The sequence below is a fragment of the Aulonocara sp. 'chitande type north' Nkhata Bay genome, linkage group LG18, assembly GCF_057382095.1.
Source record: "Aulonocara sp. 'chitande type north' Nkhata Bay isolate Kocher_YH1m ecotype deep benthic linkage group LG18, A_spYH_male_GT1.1, whole genome shotgun sequence".
Classification (NCBI taxonomy): Eukaryota; Metazoa; Chordata; class Actinopteri; order Cichliformes; family Cichlidae; genus Aulonocara; species Aulonocara sp. 'chitande type north' Nkhata Bay.
In genome coordinates, this window is record NC_141361.1 from 2,784,426 (window position 1) to 2,804,640 (window position 20,215).

General features: G+C 40.5%; 1 protein-coding gene across 5 annotated transcripts; it reads right to left on the reverse strand.

The window, feature by feature from the left end:
• Nucleotides 1-2,020: 2,020 nt before the first annotated feature.
• On the reverse strand, nucleotides 2,021-19,655 carry LOC147307626 (receptor-type tyrosine-protein phosphatase F-like). Of its 5 annotated transcripts, XM_086271880.1 has the most exons (8): nucleotides 19,557-19,607; nucleotides 18,201-18,716; nucleotides 17,863-18,030; nucleotides 11,879-12,024; nucleotides 11,485-11,626; nucleotides 7,198-7,386; nucleotides 4,380-4,490; nucleotides 2,021-3,825 (listed from the first exon to the last, which is right to left on the reverse strand). In XM_086271880.1, exons 3-8 carry the CDS (start codon nucleotides 17,960-17,962, stop codon nucleotides 3,545-3,547), a joined length of 969 nt encoding a protein of 322 aa, XP_086128006.1. In that variant the 5' UTR covers nucleotides 17,963-18,030; nucleotides 18,201-18,716; nucleotides 19,557-19,607; the 3' UTR covers nucleotides 2,021-3,544. The 5 variants fall into 5 exon arrangements, with proteins under 5 accessions (XP_086128006.1, XP_086128008.1, XP_086128007.1 ...); XM_086271882.1 differs by lacking the exon at nucleotides 18,201-18,716 and having other exon boundaries at nucleotides 19,557-19,655; XM_086271881.1 differs by lacking the exon at nucleotides 19,557-19,607 and having other exon boundaries at nucleotides 18,201-19,514.
• Nucleotides 19,656-20,215: the final 560 nt, after the last annotated feature.

The following is a 20,215-nucleotide window of genomic DNA, read 5'->3' on the forward strand; positions in this document are numbered from 1 at the left end:
AAATAAGGAGAATATGTTATCTGCATCTGAATGACTCATGTTGCCTTGTTTCTACTTTGTTTGCATATTTCTGCTTGTTGGAAAGGATTTTCTGAATCATTCAGTAGTTTTTGTAATAATAACGACATTTAGCAAGACTTCAAAATGATTCTCCAACATTTGCTGTTCAGACTTGATCTGTTCTTACGTGTGTGATATCCAGAATGAAAAACTCAGCTCAGGTAATAAAATGGGAGCTGAGCAGACTGCAGGGGCTTCATGGTCTCTCCTTTGAGTCCATTAAAGTTCATTTGTCAGCTGTGAGTTGAGGATTTGAGCTGTTTCTCTCACAGGTGAAGAACACAGATCCTTCCTGGAATCATTCTTGAAGCAGAGTTCCTGCTTGTAACTGTCATTGTGTTATTAAAGTGAAAGCCACAGCTAACGGTGTGGAGGCTGCAGAGCAGAAACCCACACAGCCCGTCTGCTGCAGGAGAGCAAGTTTGGATACAGTCAGTTTGTGCTTCACTCACACGGGTTGTTGTTGATCACACAATGAAAGTAGAATCAAACTCTTCATCTTCAAATCTTTATTGTTCACACAAACACAACTACACTGTTATTGCTGTTTGTTCATAGCTGGACTGGCCCGGTATGCCCGATGGCGATTTTTTGTTTTTATGGGCCGATCGATTTTTTTTTTTTTTTGGAAGGGTATAAATAATGAAAGGTGTTGGATTGGCCAATTGGTCATGATCGACTCTGGGCTGGACCAATTACAGCTGAGGAGGTCGGATGCACCCTCCCCCTTGTTTAGCAATCTTATAGACCATAGGTGTCAAACTCTGGCCCGCGGGCCAAATTTGGCCCACAGCCTAATTACATTTGGCCCGCGAAGCCAATCCTAAATTACTATTAGAGCTGTCAAAGGAGCTTGCAAAGAAAAGCGTCTGGACTTCTTTAAGTTACTTGAAGACGTTTCACCTCTCATCCGAGAAGCTTCTTCAGTTCTAAGGTCAAATGGTGGACAGTCCCAGATATAAACCTAGTGGGAGTATCCCCCCACAGAGGGACAAAAGGACCCCCTGATGATCCTCTAATCACCTGAGCCAAGCTGTGAAACTGGGTGTGGGTCCCAATCAGCCAGAGTTTCGGGTGAGTTCATTGTGTTCCAGGCATGTCCCACCGGGAGGAGGCCCCGGGGCAGACCCAGGACACGCTGGAGAGATTATATCTCTCGGCTGGCCTGGGAACGCCTTGGTATTCCCCCGGATAAGCTGGAGGAGGTGGCTGGGGAGAGGGAGGTCTGGGCCTCTTTGCTTAGGCTGCTGCCCCCGCGACCCGGCCTCGGATAAAGCGGATGAAGATGGATGGTCTCTACTGTTGTTTACTGGGTGCAGCTGGATTGGGAGAGGGTCGCCATGGCCATGAGCCAGGGCCGCTTCTGGGACCATTGTTCTGGCCCCTATTTGTTATTTTACAGGAAACCGACGCAAGGGGAGCTGTGGCGGTGGTCGCATGATGGATTCGGGTGCAGAACACAAGCTGGGCTGGGAAGTGATGGGCCAGCAGAAGGACAAGAAGATGGGAGGCTCTTTCTTGTCTGCCGAAGACGAGGCTGGTGTGGACTCTGCTCTAAAGAAGGAATTCCTGGCCTGCTGATGGACCCATAATGAACATGTGGCATAATTATAGCAGGGGGGGTTTAGTGAATGTAGAAAATGGTAGTTTTACGGGTTTTAGAATTGTTTTATTTAGTTTTAGTAGATTGACAACATTTTATTACGTACATTTTAAGGGTGTTTTTATTTGTGCTCTCTGGCCTAGTAATAAACTGTTTCTGATCAGACCTGCTTCCTCTCTGTGGCCGTGGTATCTGACTCGCTTGCTCCCCCTTGTATTTTAAAGAATCTTTCTTTTTAGCGTGACATTCTGGCGCGACCGCTTTAGTGTCGCCGCGTGTTACATATACAAGTATAAAAGAATAGCTTAAGTGTTTTGTCTTTAACATTTTAGTATGAACTTGTACAAAATGCAGCAAGACATTAAAATCAGTTTTATTGAATATAAAATAGACTGTATCAGATTCACATGGATGCTGGCAGATATCCAAATTTATGACATCGTACCGGACATAAAAAAGTGTTATCACGCCATCTCTAATATGGATATGCTTCACTCCCTGTTTCATTCAGTTTATACCATTTGGTCTTCAATTAGGCTCCATCAGAACGTTTTCACAAGAACTTTCATTTCAGCATAATCCCTTTGATTTGGGTTGTATAGAAATACTTTTTAACTCAGTTTCATGGTCACAATATACTCAATACAATTTATTTTTATTAAATCATATATTTGTAAAGTCAGACATCGTTTGGCTTCTCCACGTCTTTCATTCTCTCCCATCTTTCCACAAATGCCAAGCTCTCAGCTTCAGGCCTGTTTTTAGAATAATCATTAGAAATTATATTTTCTTCTTATTATTAGTTTTTTTAATATCGGTTAAACTTATACCAGGTTATATTTTTATCAGTATCAAGCAATTAAGCACAATTAACCATCAGTAAAACCACATAAATTGTGATTCTGTGTTTAATCATTAATACACTTGATACCTCTTAGTCAAAAACATGTATAATCATGGGTTGGTGACACGTTTCTTATCTTCCACATTCCTGCAGACACAGAACTGCCGAGGTTGAAGCTGGATCATGTGCACACACACATAACATTCAGACATTAGAACAGCCATTTTCACTATTAACATATTAAGCAAAATTATACTTTAATTTATCTTTGATTAAGAATTAAGATCCTTTGCCATTAGCAAATGTGGAAAAGCTCTATTTTAACACTCTGATCATTTTGGATATTGGGGAGGACACAGGTGCAGACAGTACAGGTTTTATTTACAATATATATACATGTGGAGGGGAATCCGGGGTTCCACAGGTCCAGGAAAAGGAAAGTTCAGGAAAAGGGAAGGTTCTCTCACACTCACACTCCACGATTCTACACAGCCAATCATTCATGTCCCAAGCAGCAGGTAGGTCACAGGTCCAGGGAAAAGTGTCTCGCACAATCATCCAGTGATGAGAGGATCTGCGTCCTGGCCTTAAATGGCAAACACAACAGCAGCGTAATGGGAGACAGGTGCGTGAAGCCCACAGTGAGCTCCGCCCAGTCAGAATGACGAGGAAAAGAGAGAGCAAAACAATAAACACATGTGGCCTTGTGGGGCCAGCCAGGCAGACACAGGGACCACGACAGATTACACTGATTACACTACTCTGCTACAGATAGACGATACAGTGCCAACGTCACAAACAGAGTTGGTTGGAGTCACACTCATACAGACACTTGGACACCAAAAAGAACAACATACAGGAAGAAATACCTACAAGCTTTTGTATCAGTCCCTTCAAACATTTTACTAAAAACCAGAACGACTTCAGTATCTTTAACGAATTTGGGCTGTTTCATCAACGACTACATTTGTAGGCAAATCAACATCAGAATTCACACTTTTGTGAAATCTCAGATCAACAGAACCACTGATCTGAAATCAGCTCTCACCTTTCACAGTAACCTGAACAGTAGCTTCAATCATGCCCAGACTAGACATGGCCACACATGTGTAGTTAGCTGATTCTTGAATGTTGGTGAGCTCCAGCACACTGCGCCCTAATGGCATCTCGTCTTCTTTGGACAGGTCCACCAAGCCCATGGTCCACTTGATATATGGCATTGGTGAGCCCACTGCTACACATGTTAGACTGACACTGCTGCCTGCCATCACTTCCTGGTTGGAGGGTAAAACGGAGAATCTGGGCGGGACTCTTCGTACTAACGAAATAAAAAGAAAAAGGAATATGTGAGGTCATTATAATGCTTTTTGTGACGTTATGAATAGTTACGCCCATACAGGGTAAAAGCTAACTCAGAACAGCTGACAGAATGCAGGGCTGATTGCTTCTGTCCAGATGTGCAGACAAGCACAAAGAGAATAATGGAATAACATAACAAGCACATTTAAAGCAGGTCTCACAGCAGAGTGTGTTATTGGTGGGCGTGAGAACAGCGTTTGATCACTCATCCATAAAACTGCCTCTATGATACACGACTGTATGCTTTTAACGAAATCATGAAATGTTAGCCGAGCCCATCTCTTTCTTACCAAAACACTAATAAGCATTTTATAAGTATAATGAGTGATTTGTCTCCCTGTGTCAGGGGCAGCTAGAGTTATACGAGAAGATGCCGTTAAAACACTGTCTGCACATTCCCATAGTAGGGCTTAAATCAAACCATGAGGGGCGAGGGTTTAAAGAGTTGTGTGATTTCATGAGATATCACAATGACCTTATTGATTAACTCCACAAATGAGAGAAACATTTTACCTCGTACGTAGAGATTGGCGGGACCAGAGTAACGCACACCAAGGCTGTTTGTGGCGACACATTCATATTTCCCCTGATCCGACTCCTCACTGTTCTCAATTTGCAGCGCTCCTGTGTAGAGAATTAGTGAATTGAGCTGTTTGATAGTGACTTGCTAGAGAGTCAGTAGCCAACTGTAACCCAGTATAACCCAGTTCATGATCAGACAGGATTACAGTTTTGGCAATAAAATACTTAAAGCAATACAAACATCCAGCAGATCAGGAAATATAAAACATGTCTTCTTTACCTTTCTTTGTTAAGAGATGGTTCATTGCAATGAAGCTGCATTTAAGAAAGAAAAAAAAACCTTTCCTGTGCTCTCATTTTCCCCAACATGAATTTCTGAAAGCCAGTGATTGTTTTGGAAGCGCTGTTTTAATTTTCATTAAACATTAATGTATGTAGTGTTTCTGTAATGTTTGAATCCAGTTTGTGCACCCTCCCAGTCCAGCAAGAAGAGAGGATGTGTGCTTCTGAAATATCTTTGGCTGCAGACACTCGTGCTGAGGAAACAGACTGTATGCAGATCCATCTATTTCAGTTTACAGTGAGTCTGCTCACACCTACAGACTAACCTCATACTGCATAGCGTGAACTTTCCATGAATGTGACAACGTGAAGATGGAGGCTTCATGACTGAAAGAGCCTCTGGTCAGTTTTCTCTTCTAACTCAGCACCAATCTGAACTTGTCACGGTCCTGAGTTATTATTTTTATTAATCTGTGACTTCATGCTTTTTCATTACTAATGTTTTGGTTTCTGTTTTAGTGCTCTAGTCCTTCTTTGATCTGTTAAGTCTAGTTCTTAGGGTTCATTCTGGCGCCTCCATGTTTAGTGTGGGTTTAGTTCTGTCCTCACCTTTGTTCTTGTTCCCCAGTCAGTCGTCTCTCATGTTGCTCCTGTCCCTGTACTCAGTGTTCCCTCTGTGCGGTGTCTAGTGTGGGCCTCTGTGTCTGTCGTGTACTTCCTGTTTTATTTTGACAGTCCTGCTTTATGTTCGGCCTCTGTTCCCCATCTCGTCTGTGTAATTAGTCCCAGCTGTGTTTCCCTTCTCCTTTTCAGACACACACTTTAGTAACAGTGTGTGTGTGTGTGTGTTAGAGAGTCAACAAAGCAACAATTCTTTTATACATGTGGAAAATGTTGTGTGGAGTGACTCAGAGTTACAGACATTCTGTACTTAAGTAGAAGTACAAATACTACTGTTAAAAACTACTCCAGTAAAGTACTGGTTCAACTTCTTTACTCTAGTAAAGGTGCAGGCTCTGAGATGTACTCAAAGTAATAAAGTAAAAACTATCTCTTTGAATCAGAATGTCTTTATCGTCATTGTTGCAGGTACAATGAAATTAAAAGTGGTCCCCAATCAGTGCATGATCCATAGAAATATGAAAATATAAATAAAAACAATAAATAAATCCCTAATAAGAATAGTATGAGCAAACATTCACATACACCTCCACACACATGCCTCAGTCAGTGCATAGATCATTTCAAGAATGGCGTGATGGACATTTTTTGGTAACAGCATTCAGACGTGTTATTGTGGTTGGAAAAAGCTGTGTTTGAGTCTATTTGTCCTTGCACTGATTGCTCTGTCCCGTTTCCAAGGGAAAAGTAGGGTGTGAGGTATCTATTATATTGATCTGAGCTTTTGTAAGACAGCGGGTGTTGTGTAGATCTTCCAGCGTGGCGAGAGGGCAGCCAGTGATCCTTTGCGCGCTGTTAATGATCCCTTGGACTGCTTTCCTCTGAGCCACTGTGCAGCTAGTGTACCACATGCATATGCAATAGGTTAGTACACTCTGGATGGTGGCTCTGTTGGAGGACGTTTCTATTTTTGTGCAAAGCTAACTGAACCTTGTGCTATATTAACATAATAATAAAATAATATTAGAATATGGGAACACAAATTTTTGTCTAACTTCTTTTAATTCTAATTATACTCGGCTTGAATCTGGAGAAAAAGAAGAAAAATGTATATCTCTATCTTCTGTTGCCTCCATTGTACAGGGGGCTGTGACTATAAACAGGAAAATGATTCGGGAAGAGGTTAAAGTGGAATCAGCAGGTGGGGGAAACCTAGAATCAGCTGTAGTGGCTCAGCGTGGGGAAAAGAATCATAACTCAGTCATTCGATTGAGAGGTCCAGTAGATTTTCTTAGTGTGCAGCTGACCTGCTGCTGTGGACGTACACAGCTGAATTCAACCAGATGTCAGCAGATGTTTCATGAGTTGGCTGATTTCATCCTGTACACTGACAGTACGCTGTTTATGCTGTGTGTTTTCTAGATTGTATAAAGTTTCTATGAAGGTGAATGAATCTCAATCTCTGGATGACATAATGACATCAGATGAACTCATGAATGAATCAAACAATGTCTGAAAATGCTGCTTATAACTGTGGAAACTTGAACTGCATTGGTGGCACAAAAGCCTGATCAACTTCCAGCTTGAATCTTTTCCATCAGGTGAAAATGTCTTTATCTGTATATCTGTAAGGTTGCAGACGCAGTCATCGCTGTCAAAGACGTTATTCCAACATCCGCGTTACTTTTAACGTGGCAGCTGTCCTGATTTGACCAATAAAATTCACAAAAAGAATTCATGCAAATAATCAAAGTGAACTTAAATAAAACATTCATGCCTTTAATGGTGAAAGTGAATAAAAGAAATGGTACGGGAACAAAGATGTGAAAGCTGCTTTGCAACATTCTCAGTATGCCACGCAAATTAAAACCTTAGAGATATTAAATCAGATCATTTTAAAGTCTACCTGAGCGAAGCTGTTTGAGGCGCCCGTCGCTGCTGCTGATATTCACAGGAAGCATGTCCTTGAACCACGAGATCTCTGGGTCTGGATTTCCACTGGCAGAGCACAGCATTGTGGCAGTTCTGCTTTTTTCAACAACTTTAAGCTCGGGGCCCAAATCAATGAAGGGAAAGCCATGGGGGATGTTGTTCTCTGAAAAATTGCAAAAGGCAGGTTTAGTACAACCACAGACCCTGAGAGCACCACAGACAGACTGATAATCACTGTTGTGATCACAAGTCGATAAACTGTAGTGAGAGGAGCTGACTGCAGCAAATATGTTGAGCTGGTAAAGACAAAGGCAGCAAATATATTTCAGATGCCACAAAATTAGTGCAAGAGCAGAAGATACCAAAGAGTGATACTTTAGATCTGCTGCTCTTTGTGATGAGGTTGGAAAGTAGAATTGTGTTTGTAACTGATGATAATGGTGAGTTATTAACAACACAAGGAGTCTGAAGTTTAGACAGAAGAAGGATCATTTCAGTCTGCCTCTGATGCATACAAAGCTGCCTTAGGCTTACAGTACAGTAACTAACCAATAAGCCATCTTATGGTAACCAACGTAACAGAACAACAGAATACAGAACTTAAACCAAAATTTATGATTCACGTTTTTTTCCCTAAAACACTGACCCTGAACTGATATTCTACTCTTTTAGTCCCTCTTTAAACTCTGGCACTCTCCTGTTTTTTTCTGGTGTTTGTTTGTTTGTTTGTTTGGGGGGGTTGTAGTATTTCTTATATTTTATAGAAGACATTTTTAAAAATGTCTTCTGAAAGAAATTCTCCTGCTATTCTCCTTATTAAATGTGAGAAAACCACCATGGAAATCTGCATCTGTAAATCTGTAATTAGTGTGAATGCTTGAAAAGCATTCACAGTATTGTTCTTCAAATCTTTATTATTATTATTATTATATATTCCGTACGTTTTTTGGCATCTCACTCCTTCAAAACCGTTCAACTTAGAAAAACCATTCAAACACCGTTAGATTCCTATTCTTTTGGACAACACTGCTTCTATTTTTCATATTTTTAACATTTATATTTTTAATTTTATTCAACTTTATTCAACAAAAATTTATAATGTATTTCAATGGGGAGACCCTTCAAATCCTCATTCAACTTATTCATTTTTAAACTCTTACTACTTCCACATACATTGACATAGAGCCACCATTCAAACTTTAAAACGAAGACAAGACATTCAACTATTCAACTTGTATTTATCTTTTCAATATCTATTATACTTTTTCTTCAGTTCCAGTTTAAGTTTCATGATGTTTTTTCACCCGTTTCAGAGTTTATAATGGGTGTGTATGGGACGGAATGTTGGGGCTAGAGTGAGGCAGCTCAACTGCTAGAGTGAGAGGAGCAAAAAAATTAATCTTAAAATCTTTTTTAAAACTGCTGCTGTGTCCACAGCGTTTGCTCTACAGGTATGATTTTACCCTCAAAACGTAGCCATGGCTGTCCTCTTTCATCCAATGTGTTTACTGTTGTACTAGGTGTTATGGTTCTTTCATAAATGTCACCAATGCACAGCCTCCTCCCTCCAACTCTTCCATAGACTCTAATGTTAAAATGGCTCAGAAGGTTCGTTTGAAAATCAGAAGAGCATGGTGTTTTTACACTGTCACCACGTCCATATAATAAACTCCACAGGCATGAAAACTGAGAATTAGGTAGACTAGACATTGCTGTCGCTCACGGTGAAAGAATTTTGTCAATACGACTTTTACTTTTCATTTGGGAGCGATTTGTTTCGGCCTGACTTTTCTGTTCATTTTAAGCAGCAAAAGTGAGGCGCATGTCTGTGTACGTGTGTATGGAGCCATTGGGTGCAGTCACTATAGCAACCAGGCTCACACCTGCCTGCTTAACGAGCTCTGCCTGCCACTGTGCCAAGATTCATCTTAAGCACTTCTCTTTCAACTGCTGCTGTGTCCACAGTGTTACAGCCATCATTTTACCCTCAAATTGTCGCCATTATTGTTCTCTTTCCAACACCGTGTCTTTCAAAGCTCAGACTTTTAAATTTTTTAAACTGTGTGGATCCAAGCAGAGGGATCACATTTGAGTCATTCAGTGATTCAAAGAATATGACCTTTTACTATTCATTCAGATGTTTTCTGACTCTAAATGTTCTTTTCTCATTTCTTAGGGTTTTCTAATTTACATTTAAAACATTTTCAGCTTTTTTCCAACTCCTTCTTCTGTGTAACCTTCAGCTTTTAGCAGTTCAGCACCTTTGTTTTCAGGTTAAATTCGTTTTTTTTTTTGTTTTTTTTTAATCTCATTCAATATTTTTAACTCAAAATTCAGCAATTAATTCATTTCAGTGCATACATTCAGATTCAAGCATTCACACTGCAGTTTCTTCAGAAAATGCACTTTCTAGTTATTATATATTCCGTACGTTTTTTGGCATCTAACTCCTTCAAAACCGTTCAACTTAGAAAAACCATTCAAACACCGTTAGATTCCTCTTCTTTTGGACATGACTGCTTCTACTTTTCTCATTTTTAACATTTATATTTTTAATTTTATTCAACTTTATTCAACAAAAATTTCCCATGTATTTCAATGGGGAGACCCTTCAAATTCTCATTCAACTTACTCATTTTTAAACTCTTACTACTTCCACATACATTGACATAGAGCCACCATTCAAACTTTAAAACGAAGACAAGACATTCAACTATTCAACTTGTATTTATCTTTTCAATATCTATTATACTTTTTCTTCAGTTCCAGTTTAAGTTTCATGATGTTTTTTCACCCGTTTCAAAATTTATAATGGGTGTGTATGGGACGGAATGTTGGGGCTAGAGTGAGACAGCTCAACTGCTAGAGTGAGAGGAGCAAAAAAATTAATCTTAAAATCTTTTTTAAAACTGCTGCTGTGTCCGCAGCGTTTGCTCTACAGGTATGATTTTACCCTCAAAACGTAGCCATGGCTGTCCTCTTTCATCCAATGTGTTTACTATTGTACTAGGTGTTATGGTTCTTTCATAAATGTCACCAATGCACAGCCTCCTCCCTCCAACTCTTCCATAGACTCTAATGTTAAAATGGCTCAGAAGGTTCGTTTGAAAATCAGAAGAGCATGGTGTCTTTCCACTGTCACCACGTCCATATAATAAACTCCACAGACATGAAAACTGAGAATTTGGTAGACTAGACATTGCTGTCGCTCACAGTGAAAGAATTTTGTCAATACGACTTTTACTTTTCATTTGGGAACGATTTGTTTCGGCCTGACTTTTCTGTTCATTTTAAGCAGCAAAAGTGAGGTGCATGTCTGTGTCCGTGTGTATGGAGCCATTGGGTGCGGTCACTATAGCAACCAGGCTCACACCTGCCTGCTTAACGAGCTCTACCTGCCACTGTACCAAGATTCATCTTAAACACTTCTCTTTCAACTGCTGCTGTGTCCACAGTGTTACAGCCATCATTTTACCCTCAAATTGTCGCCATTATTGTTCTCTTTCCAACACCGTATCTTTCAAAGCTCAGGCATTTAAACTTTTTAAACTGTGTGGATCAAAGTGGAGGGATCACATTTGAGTCATTCAGTGATTCAAAGAATATGACCTTTTAATATTCATTCAGATGTTTTCTGACTCTAAATGTTCTTTTCTCATTTCTTAGGGTTTTCTAATTTACATTTAAAACATTTTCAGTTTTTTTCCAACTCCTTCTTCTGTGTAACCTTCAGCTTTTAGCAGTTCAGCACCTTTGTTTTCAGGTTAAATTCGTTTTTTTTTTTGTTTTTTTTTTAATCTCATTCAATATTTTTAACTCAAAATTCAGCAATTAATTCATTTCAGTGCATACATTCAGATTCAAGCATTCACACTGCAGTTTCTTCAGAAAATGCACTTTCTAGTTGTAATATGTTTGTCTGAAATAGGTCTCTCTTGTAAATGATGCACTGAGTCTCAATGTGACCTGTAAACATAAATGTAAGTAAATAAAATGAAATTTTATTTAAAACATTTGGTCTTCATTGAATCTGACAATCACTGTATTTCATTGATGTCAGTGGAAACCATAATCATTAGGTTTTCATTTATATTGTTACATTAGGATATATCAGCTCCTTTGTGACACTTCTAATACCAGGTGTCCACAGATTAGGGAGCTGTTGCAGGAATGAATATTTGCTTTTGGGGGGAAAAAAAGTATAAAATCTTAAAAAAAATCCTAAAACCTTAAAAAAAAAAAAAACAGGATCCATTTTTACCTTCCAGCACTTCAAGGCTGGCACTGACGTTGACCTCGCCTGCACTATTACTGGCGATGCACTTGTAAATGGCTGCATCTCTGTATACGTGCAGCGGCTGGATCCGCAGCACCGACCCCAAACCTCCATCAAATTCAATCACCTAGAAGAGCCACAGTAAACAGGAGGAGAGTTATTTTTCAAGGCTTCTTTTTCTTTTAGACAACGTTCGCTTCATTACAAGATTTCAATAAAATCCAGTCGTCCTTGCAGACTACACAGAGCTTTGTCTTTCTTATGTCAAAGTAATTAAATAAATGTTTATAATAAATAAACAAACAGCGTGATTCACTGTGGGGGCTCTGTGAATTCGTTTTTATGCTTAGCAATGTAAAAGTCATGCATCAGCACCCACCTCAAATCGCTGGCTGCTGACCTTCTTGCCTATCTTGAACCAGGTGATTCTGGGTTTTGGCTCTCCTCTGGCCTGGCACACAAATGAAGCAACTCCACCCGAGATGCCCGTCTGATTCACAGGAAATGTGATGAAACTTGGAGGGCCTGATGAAGATGACGTAAATGGTAAATGGTAAATGGCCTGTATTTATATAGCGCTTTACTAGTCCCTAAGGACCCCAAAGCGCTTTACATATCCAGTCATCCACCCATTCACACACGTGACAGGACAAATAAGTTACTGACATGGAGATTCAGAGTGATGGGAGACCTTGTCTGTGGGTGTCACTATTCTCCACACACAGGACACCTGAGAAAACCCAGAGAAGCGCTGCTGCTTCACCTGCAGCTCAGTCATGAGACACACGTCCAGTCTGTGTGTTAGTGTCACATTCTTGTCTTTGTTTTGACACAGTGTTTAAACCAAAACAAAGTTTAACATTAAACTTTTTAACATTAAAAATGTTTTGTATAAAGATGAAACACAATTTTGTGTGATCAGGTAACTGACTGAGCATCTCCCAAAATTAGGAAAAGGCCACTACTATGTTATAATGCTGTACTATCTCAGAGACACCTCCAGCTCTTTAGAGTTTTACAGGACATCATGACTGTGCACATGACAACACAGTCTGTGATTCATTGTCTGTGATGCTCCTGTTGTCCTGCAGCAATGCTGAAACCAGGACAGTGTAGAATGTTTGAGTGAGTGCTCTGCTGCAGAACTCTCTAACTAAGTTCATTTTGAAAGCTTTTACCTTAAATGCTTACACTGAGCTTCAGCCAGAGGCTTACCTTGGCTTTCCTGCAAGTTAAAAGCCAGACTGAAAAAGAAAACAAAACAAAACAAACACAGGAACAAAAACTGAAGTGTTTCTGGGGACACAATAACCTGACGGACCAGACCTGGACATGACAAACTAACAGTAAATGGCTAATAGCAAGCATGTATATGTGCATTATATGAATCATGTGATTAATATACACATTACTTTGAACCTTTTCTCCTCATAACACTAATGAACCGTCTTCTTCTCCTCAACGAGTCTCAGTGCGGTCCTTTGTATGTCTTGGTGCCAGTTCAGGGTCTGCCGGTGTATAGACCGGGTCCTCGAAGACCACGAAGGCCAGAAGTGAGAGGCTGTGAAATCGGACAATCTAGCCCATAATGCGCTGCCCAGTGTGCCTAGCAACACATCATCAACTAGAAACATTTAAAACTGCATTGTTTGATAGAAATGAAGGAGAAAATCTTAATTTGATCTTATTTTTCATTTCCTTTGATTTCCCACTGGTATTTGATGTATCTGAGGCCGACAGACAGTCATTTTAAGATTAGCTAGTAAACAGTGCGCTAATATACTTCATGAGACAAACGACCAACAAACTTCGGTATTATAATGTAAATGTTTGTCCAAAATGAATGAATATTCTTTATTGTCATTGTCACAAGTACAATGAAATTGAAAGATGTCTCCGGTCAGTGCAAGATCACGAAAGATAAATACTTAAAAACTATAATAGAAAGGATATAAAAGATAGAAATACATATAAAATACAGTATTCTCATACGGTAAATACACCCAAGCAATCCACGCCTAAGGCCCCATACAGACACTCAACATATGACCTAGTTGATATATCACTCAAACAATCAATCACTCAGTCAATTTGTTAGCGCATCCAACAAAACATGTCTAGAAGCATTCCAACATCAGGGGCACAAATGACAACAGGGGCAATGAGAGTCATCTACTTTTAGTAGCATTGAGACATGATATTGCAATTGGGTAGAAACTGTGTTTGAGTCTGTTAGTCCTTGTGTGTGTTGTTCTATACCGTTTACCTGAAGGCAGCAGTTCGAACATGGAGTGACCAGGGTGTGAGGTGTCCTTTATGATGTTATGGGCTCTTTTGAGGCAGCGGGAACTGTGTAGGTCTTTCAGTTTGAGGAGAGGGCAGCCGATTGTCCTTAAAATATCATTTATTGTATTATTAAATTAAATTTATTTAATTTAAAAAACTACAGCAGTGAAATTTAACAGGAAACAATCAAGGTGAAATTATTTCTATTTCATATTAATTTAAGTTTTGATCTCAAAGACAAATATTTCTACATCACTACATTTAACTGAGAGCTGACTTATACGAGCACAAAGACAACTCGTGTATGCACATACATCCATTATGTGTCTTTATTAAATAAAATGCTGAGCTGTTTGATTTTATCCATAAATTAAATGATTATTGAAAAAACAATGAATGAATGTTGATATTTTAAAACTTGAAGCACCATCCAAATGCAGGTCACACAGGTCCCTCTGACACACACAGAGCATGTGTGACATGTGACCGTAGAAGAGCAGAATGACACAGCGTGAGGTCAAAGGTCGCAGTGAAGTTGTTCTGGAGTTTTATGGGCTCAAAATGTGGTCATAAATATTTTGTACTTGTAAACCGGTTTTGTATGTGTAAAAAAAATTTGTGTGTGCGTAAAACAGATTTGTGTGTGGACTTAGCCAAAAAAAAACCCTGCAAATTACAAGTACAAATTTTGACCCTATTTTTCTTCCTTTCATCTGATTGGTCAATGTCAATCACAAATGTAACAATCCAATCAGAGAACAGATGGGTTTGGCTGTCGAGGGGCGCTTTTTTGAACTGCAGGTCCTTGAAGGGAATAAATGCCCTTTTACATGCCAACCCAGCGTTTTCCTTCATCACCACGAAGGAAAACAGTCTGTGGTCGTCCGAGTTTGGTGATTGTTGTGTCACAGGTTCACGTGCTTACAGGGACCTCCAGAGCCTTTTCAACAGCGCTGCGGGCCGCGGGGGGGGGGGACAGTGTTTTGGAAATGACAGTCTTCATTAAAAAGCTTTCTTCGTTATCAATTAGCATACATGTTTTTATTGAACATTTGAAGAACTAGCAAAAAAAAGACAGAAACTCTTGTAGAGGACATAAAGTCAGAGATAGAAAAGACAAGGAGCAGGTGCATCTAGTACAGGTTCAAGGTTCAAGGTTCTTTATTTGTCACATACATAGTTATACAAGTATAACACACAGTGAAATGTAGCCTGACACGCTCCTCAGCATGTGCAAAAAATGGGGGGGTAGAGGAAAAACATTATATATATATATATATATATAGTATATACATTGGGTGAATGTGCAGTAGTAGCAGCAAGCAGGTGAATTCTGTACATTAATATGAATAGACATCTGACTATTTTACAGGATAGACAATATAAACATATTTAAAATTAAAGGAATTGAAATGTACATTGTGCCTTGGTTTAGTGTCTGGAAGAGTCCTGTCTCAGTCAATTATAGATGATGTGAGAGGGCGGGTGTGTGTGTTTAGGGCACGGATGGCTTGGGGATAGAAGCTCCTCTTGAGTCTCTCTGTCCTTGCCCGGATGATGCGGAACCTTCTACCAGATTGCAGAAGTTGGAACAGTTTGTTGTCAGGATGGGACGGGTCCTTCAGTATCTGCTCTAGTCCAGCATCTCCTGGTGTAGGTGTCCTGAAGCGGGGGGAGAGCAATCCTGCAGCAGCGCTCTGCTGTACGGATCACTCTCTGGAGAGCTTTTTGGTCCTTCACACAGCTGTTCCCGAACCACGATGTCATGTTCTGTGTGAGGATGCTCTCCACAGCGCCTGTATAGAAAATCCTGAGGATCTTTGGAGAGACCCTGAACTTCCTCAGTTGTCGTAGGTGATACAGGCGCTGCCTAGCCTTTTTGGTCTGGACCTGAATATGGGCAGCCCATGTCAGGTCTGAGGAGATGTGGACACCAAGATATTTGAAGGACTGCACCCTCTCCACTGGAGCTCCATTGATGATAATGGGCTTGTAGTCTCTGTGCTGACTCCTTCTGAAGTCCACCACCAGCTCCTTGGTCTTGCTGACGTTCAGCTGGAGGTGGTTGTCCTGGCACCACGATGCCAGATTCTTCACTTCATCCATGTAGGCCGCCTCATCGTTGTTGGAGATGGCGCCCAACACCACTGTGTCGTCAGCAAACTTCACAATGGTGTTGGAGCCGTGGGTGGCCACACAGTCTGAAGTGTAGAGGGAGTAGAGCAGTGGCGAGAGGACACATCCCTGAGGTGCTCCTGTGTTGATGGTGATGCTGTTAGAGACACACCTGCCCACCCTCACCACCTGAGTTCTGCCAGTGAGGAAGTCCAACACCCATGCACACAGACGGCTGTTAAGTCCCAGATCCCTCAGCTTTGTGAACAGTCTGCAGGGCACTATTGTGTTAAACGCTGAACTGTAATCAACAAACAGCATTTGCACATAGTTACCCTGTTTCTTGTCCACGTGGCTGAGAGTGGTGTGGAGGACGTGGGCGATGGCATCCTCTGTGGATCTGTTGGATCTGTAGGCGAACTGCAGCGGATCTGTGGTGTCTGGGATGGAGGAGGAGATGATGTTCTTCAGCAGCCTCTCAAACACCTTCATTACTACCGAGGTCAGTGCAACTGGCCGGTAATCGTTCAGGGATGAGGGTTTGCTGTTCTTGGGCACAGGGATGATGGTGGATCTTTTGAAGCATGTGGGGACCACAAGTAGAGCTGCTGCAAAAACCCACAGAGCTCAGCAGCCAGCAACAAATTCTGGATCCTTTGCTTTTAGTTAGCAGTTAGCATTAGCAGCACATCCTGCGTCTGATGTGAAAGGACTTTTATGCTGCACACTGTGACTCACAGCCATGGTCCTGGGTCAGCCCTGACTTTGTGTTAAACTAATCCTAAAGTAATAATGGTGTTTCTAACCACTGATGTACCACAACTTTACCCTTTCAACATCTGCTGGAAGTTAGGGGACCTAGCTGCTACCCTTCAAGGACCTGCAGTTCAAAAAAGCGCCCCTCCGACAGCCAAACCCATCTGTTCTCTGATTGGATTGTTACATTTGTGATTGACATGACATTGACCAATCAGATGAAAGGAAGAAAAATAGGGTCAAAATTTGTACTTGTAACTTGCAGGGTTTTTTTGGCTAAGTCCACACACAAATCTTTTTTACACATACAAATCCTGATTTACAAGTACAAAATATTTATGACCACATTTTGAGCCCATAGAGTTTGCCTCCAAACAAACAACATCCTGTATATGGACACATTGATCAAAGAAAGTATGGAAATAAAGTATAAGCACATCTAAATATGGAACTGTTTGTCAAACATGATTTGGACACAAATTGGGGAATAATTGGCGTTTCAAATTTACATTATGAACGAACGAGCTTCAGGTGAACTCCCTGTTTTTGTTGAACTTGTACATTCAATAGAACAGCTCGCATCAGACTATTTTTCTGTACTGCACTCTATGTTTTTGCCCAGTGTTTGGGTTCTAAGTAGGTTTTAAAAAACCTAAATCAACATCTTTTTAGTCTAAAGAAGTTCAGGAAATCCTTTTAAATGTATGACCTGACATCTTAGACACCACAAAAGACAACACAATACATGTTTTAAAGGATGGAGCAGTTCCCATAGTCAGGTGGGAAACAGGAGGGGATTGGCTCTTAATTATATTACAGTGACCCTATGACAGCAGTATAGGTGAGGTCCCCAACCCCGTCCCCACTGGGCGGTGCTGCCTGGCTGTCCCCGACACCCAGAGGTACCACAAAAGTAAAAGTCTAATGGAGCGCTTTCTGCTGTGCAGTGTGAGTCTGTTCTACACACTCCACGGCATGAAGGTTTGTTCTCTTCATGTAATCAGTCAAAGTGCAACAAATTAGTGCAATAAGTTGAACATTGAATATCTATATCATTCCTTTAAATGAACAGAGCTCCTTGAAATCTGCTGCAGGTGAGCCACTGATCACTGCACTAATTACAGCATAAAATGCACTTTGTGTCAAAATACTCATGAAGCTCAGTGTTTTATTGGATGATGATAAGGTGTAAATGAGGACACTTACTCTCTGCCAGAGACGAGAACAGCATGCAGCTGAGTGAAAACAGGACCAGCAGCCCCCCTCGGGGGCGAGGGGACCCTGCCAGGTGAATATTACACACCATGTTACAAACTGTTTCTGCTCAGTCCCCTGCTGGCCACGTCCCAATATGTCAAGGTCAAAGACAAACACCTGAGACAGCAAACACATACAGAAGAGAGGTACACAGACATCAGCAATCAAACTTACCACATCTCTGCACACAGGCTGCTCAAAACATTAAGGGAGGAGCCAGAGAGTTGATTCTGTTCTAACTTCTATTCTGTATGTTGTGTTTTCAGTGGGAGAAACATTTAACTTACCTATGTGACTTCTTCAGCCTTAGAGACTGAAAATGCAACATCAACGTGCAAAGAATCAACTTTCCGGGCTTTCCTTCCCTCTGTGACTGAGCATGTGTCAGGACACTGAGGCAAGCTTCAGCTCAGAGACATAAACCACTATGAATCCATTTCAGATGCATTGGTGCAAATTAGGGCAACAACATGTATCCTGAGAAGACAAGGGCAAGGCAAAGCCCCATAGTGGTAACACTCTGCTCTTATCCCTCCTCCTGACTTTTCTCTGGTTTACTTTTTGTTATTGTCCTCTTCTCTGCTGATGGCATGAGACAGTATCTGCAGCAGATTCAAGCTCCACAGGTTTTCTGCAGGGAGGAAGAGGAGGAGCGTTGCCAGAGCCCTACAAAGTGACCTCCACCTACTGAAGCTACTGAGGCATGTTTCTGAGGGTACTCAGATCTATACTGAGGAAACGTGACAGACATGAAGGAGTCTGGAGGCACAAACATGACCAGTTTCGTGGTGGTCAGTGATGGCCTGGGGAAAGGAATGGTTGTGTTAGGCTGTGGAAGAAGATCTCAGAGCATCTTTGTGACCTCAAAGAGTGAAATGGAAATCAGTGATTTTGATTCTGACTATATATTTATTTCGTTTGTGTAAATTTTGGACTCTGTTCTCTCATTGATCACACTCAGCATACCATCAGGTGTCTCACTCTCTGTGCAGGTGGAGAGAGCAGGGCTGTCACGATGCCAGAAATGTGGTAATCACAGAATTACACAATACACCAAACCTGACTTTCACATGATGATCACAAGTACATAAGTATCAGGTTATTTAAGTCTTTTTAAATCACTGCTGCATTTATTTCAATATTTTCTCTATCAATAATTTTGTGGCAGAAACATTTTTGTCACATTTTTGTCAAAATGTTTAACACAAAAAGTCTTAAGACTTCAGAGAAGTTTTAAATTTTCTGATTATAATTTGGGACACAGATGTTGAAATAATGCGGATACTGGTCAAAGCAGCCGTTTCTTTCTGTAAAACCAAACACACAGAAACTATCATATAACACTGTCAGCTGTGATTATGCTAGAAACTGCCAACACATGTTCATCCACACTGTGATTGTTCGGTCATTAAAATGTTAAAGTTAAAATTTTCCTGTTAGTAAAAGTTCTGGTTATAAACGCGTCATGTGTTTGATCCCAGAGGAGAAGCTGTATATGTTTAGAAAAGCATAAAACATGTAACTGTTAACAGTTTAAATCATTTTATAAATATTTGCATGTAAAACAAACAAATGTCAACATTGTATATAAATACAAAACTAAACTCGATGAGAACATTCAGGAACGATAACGGTGAACTTACTGAATCTCCTTTTTGTCTCCTTCTCTCAAAGTGTTTCGTTCTGTATTTATTTTTCAGGGAGTCCAACAACCTACTTTATGTAAGCAAACAGGAGTCAGGTGACCTGGTAACGGGCAGACGTGGGCGTGGCTAATTGTCCCAGTGTAACAGCTGATATTTGCTTACATAGTCCATTTTCCTCTAACAGCAGCACAGAGCTGCCAGCATGTTTAATGATTGACAAGATTAAAGACAAAACGTTGCTGTGATGAGTTCACGATAAATCTGATAAATAACTGCTTTAATATAAGTTTGGTCAAGTTGTTCTGGTGTGTATAACTGTGCTCCTCTTATAGAGAACAAATGTGAGATGTTGATTCCTGCCAGCAGAAACCAGCACAGGCTGCTTCATGTGGACTGGAACTAATAACTGCTTTGATATTAGTTCGGGGGAGTTGTTCACAGTCTAAAAAGTAATTCAGGGGCTTAGTAAATATCACGATGAATATAAGTTTTTTTTTTTGTTTTGTTTTTTTTTTTTTTTGAAGTGACATCACAAACAGCAGCATGTGACATCACGTGATGGCGGAGCTTCAGTTCATCCTTTGTCATCTTTTTTTTTTTTTTTTTTTAATAGGACAGGGGGAAAGAATGAAAGAAAGAGGGGGAGAGGAAGAAAG

Bases quoted from the DNA above. Each gene is read 5' to 3' on its own strand.
- LOC147307626 (XM_086271879.1), bottom strand. From the start codon at position 12,277: ATGACTGAGCTGCAGGTGAAGCAGCAGCGCTTCTCTGGGTTTTCTCAG. The intron at 11,627-11,878 runs GTGGGTGCTGAT...TGGCTCTTCTAG, and splicing joins TCAGCAGCCAGCGATTTGAG to GTGATTGAATTTGATGGAGG. The intron at 3,826-4,379 runs GTAAAATGTTTC...TTATTTCGTTAG, and splicing joins CGCCAATCTCTACGTACGAG to TACGAAGAGTCCCGCCCAGA.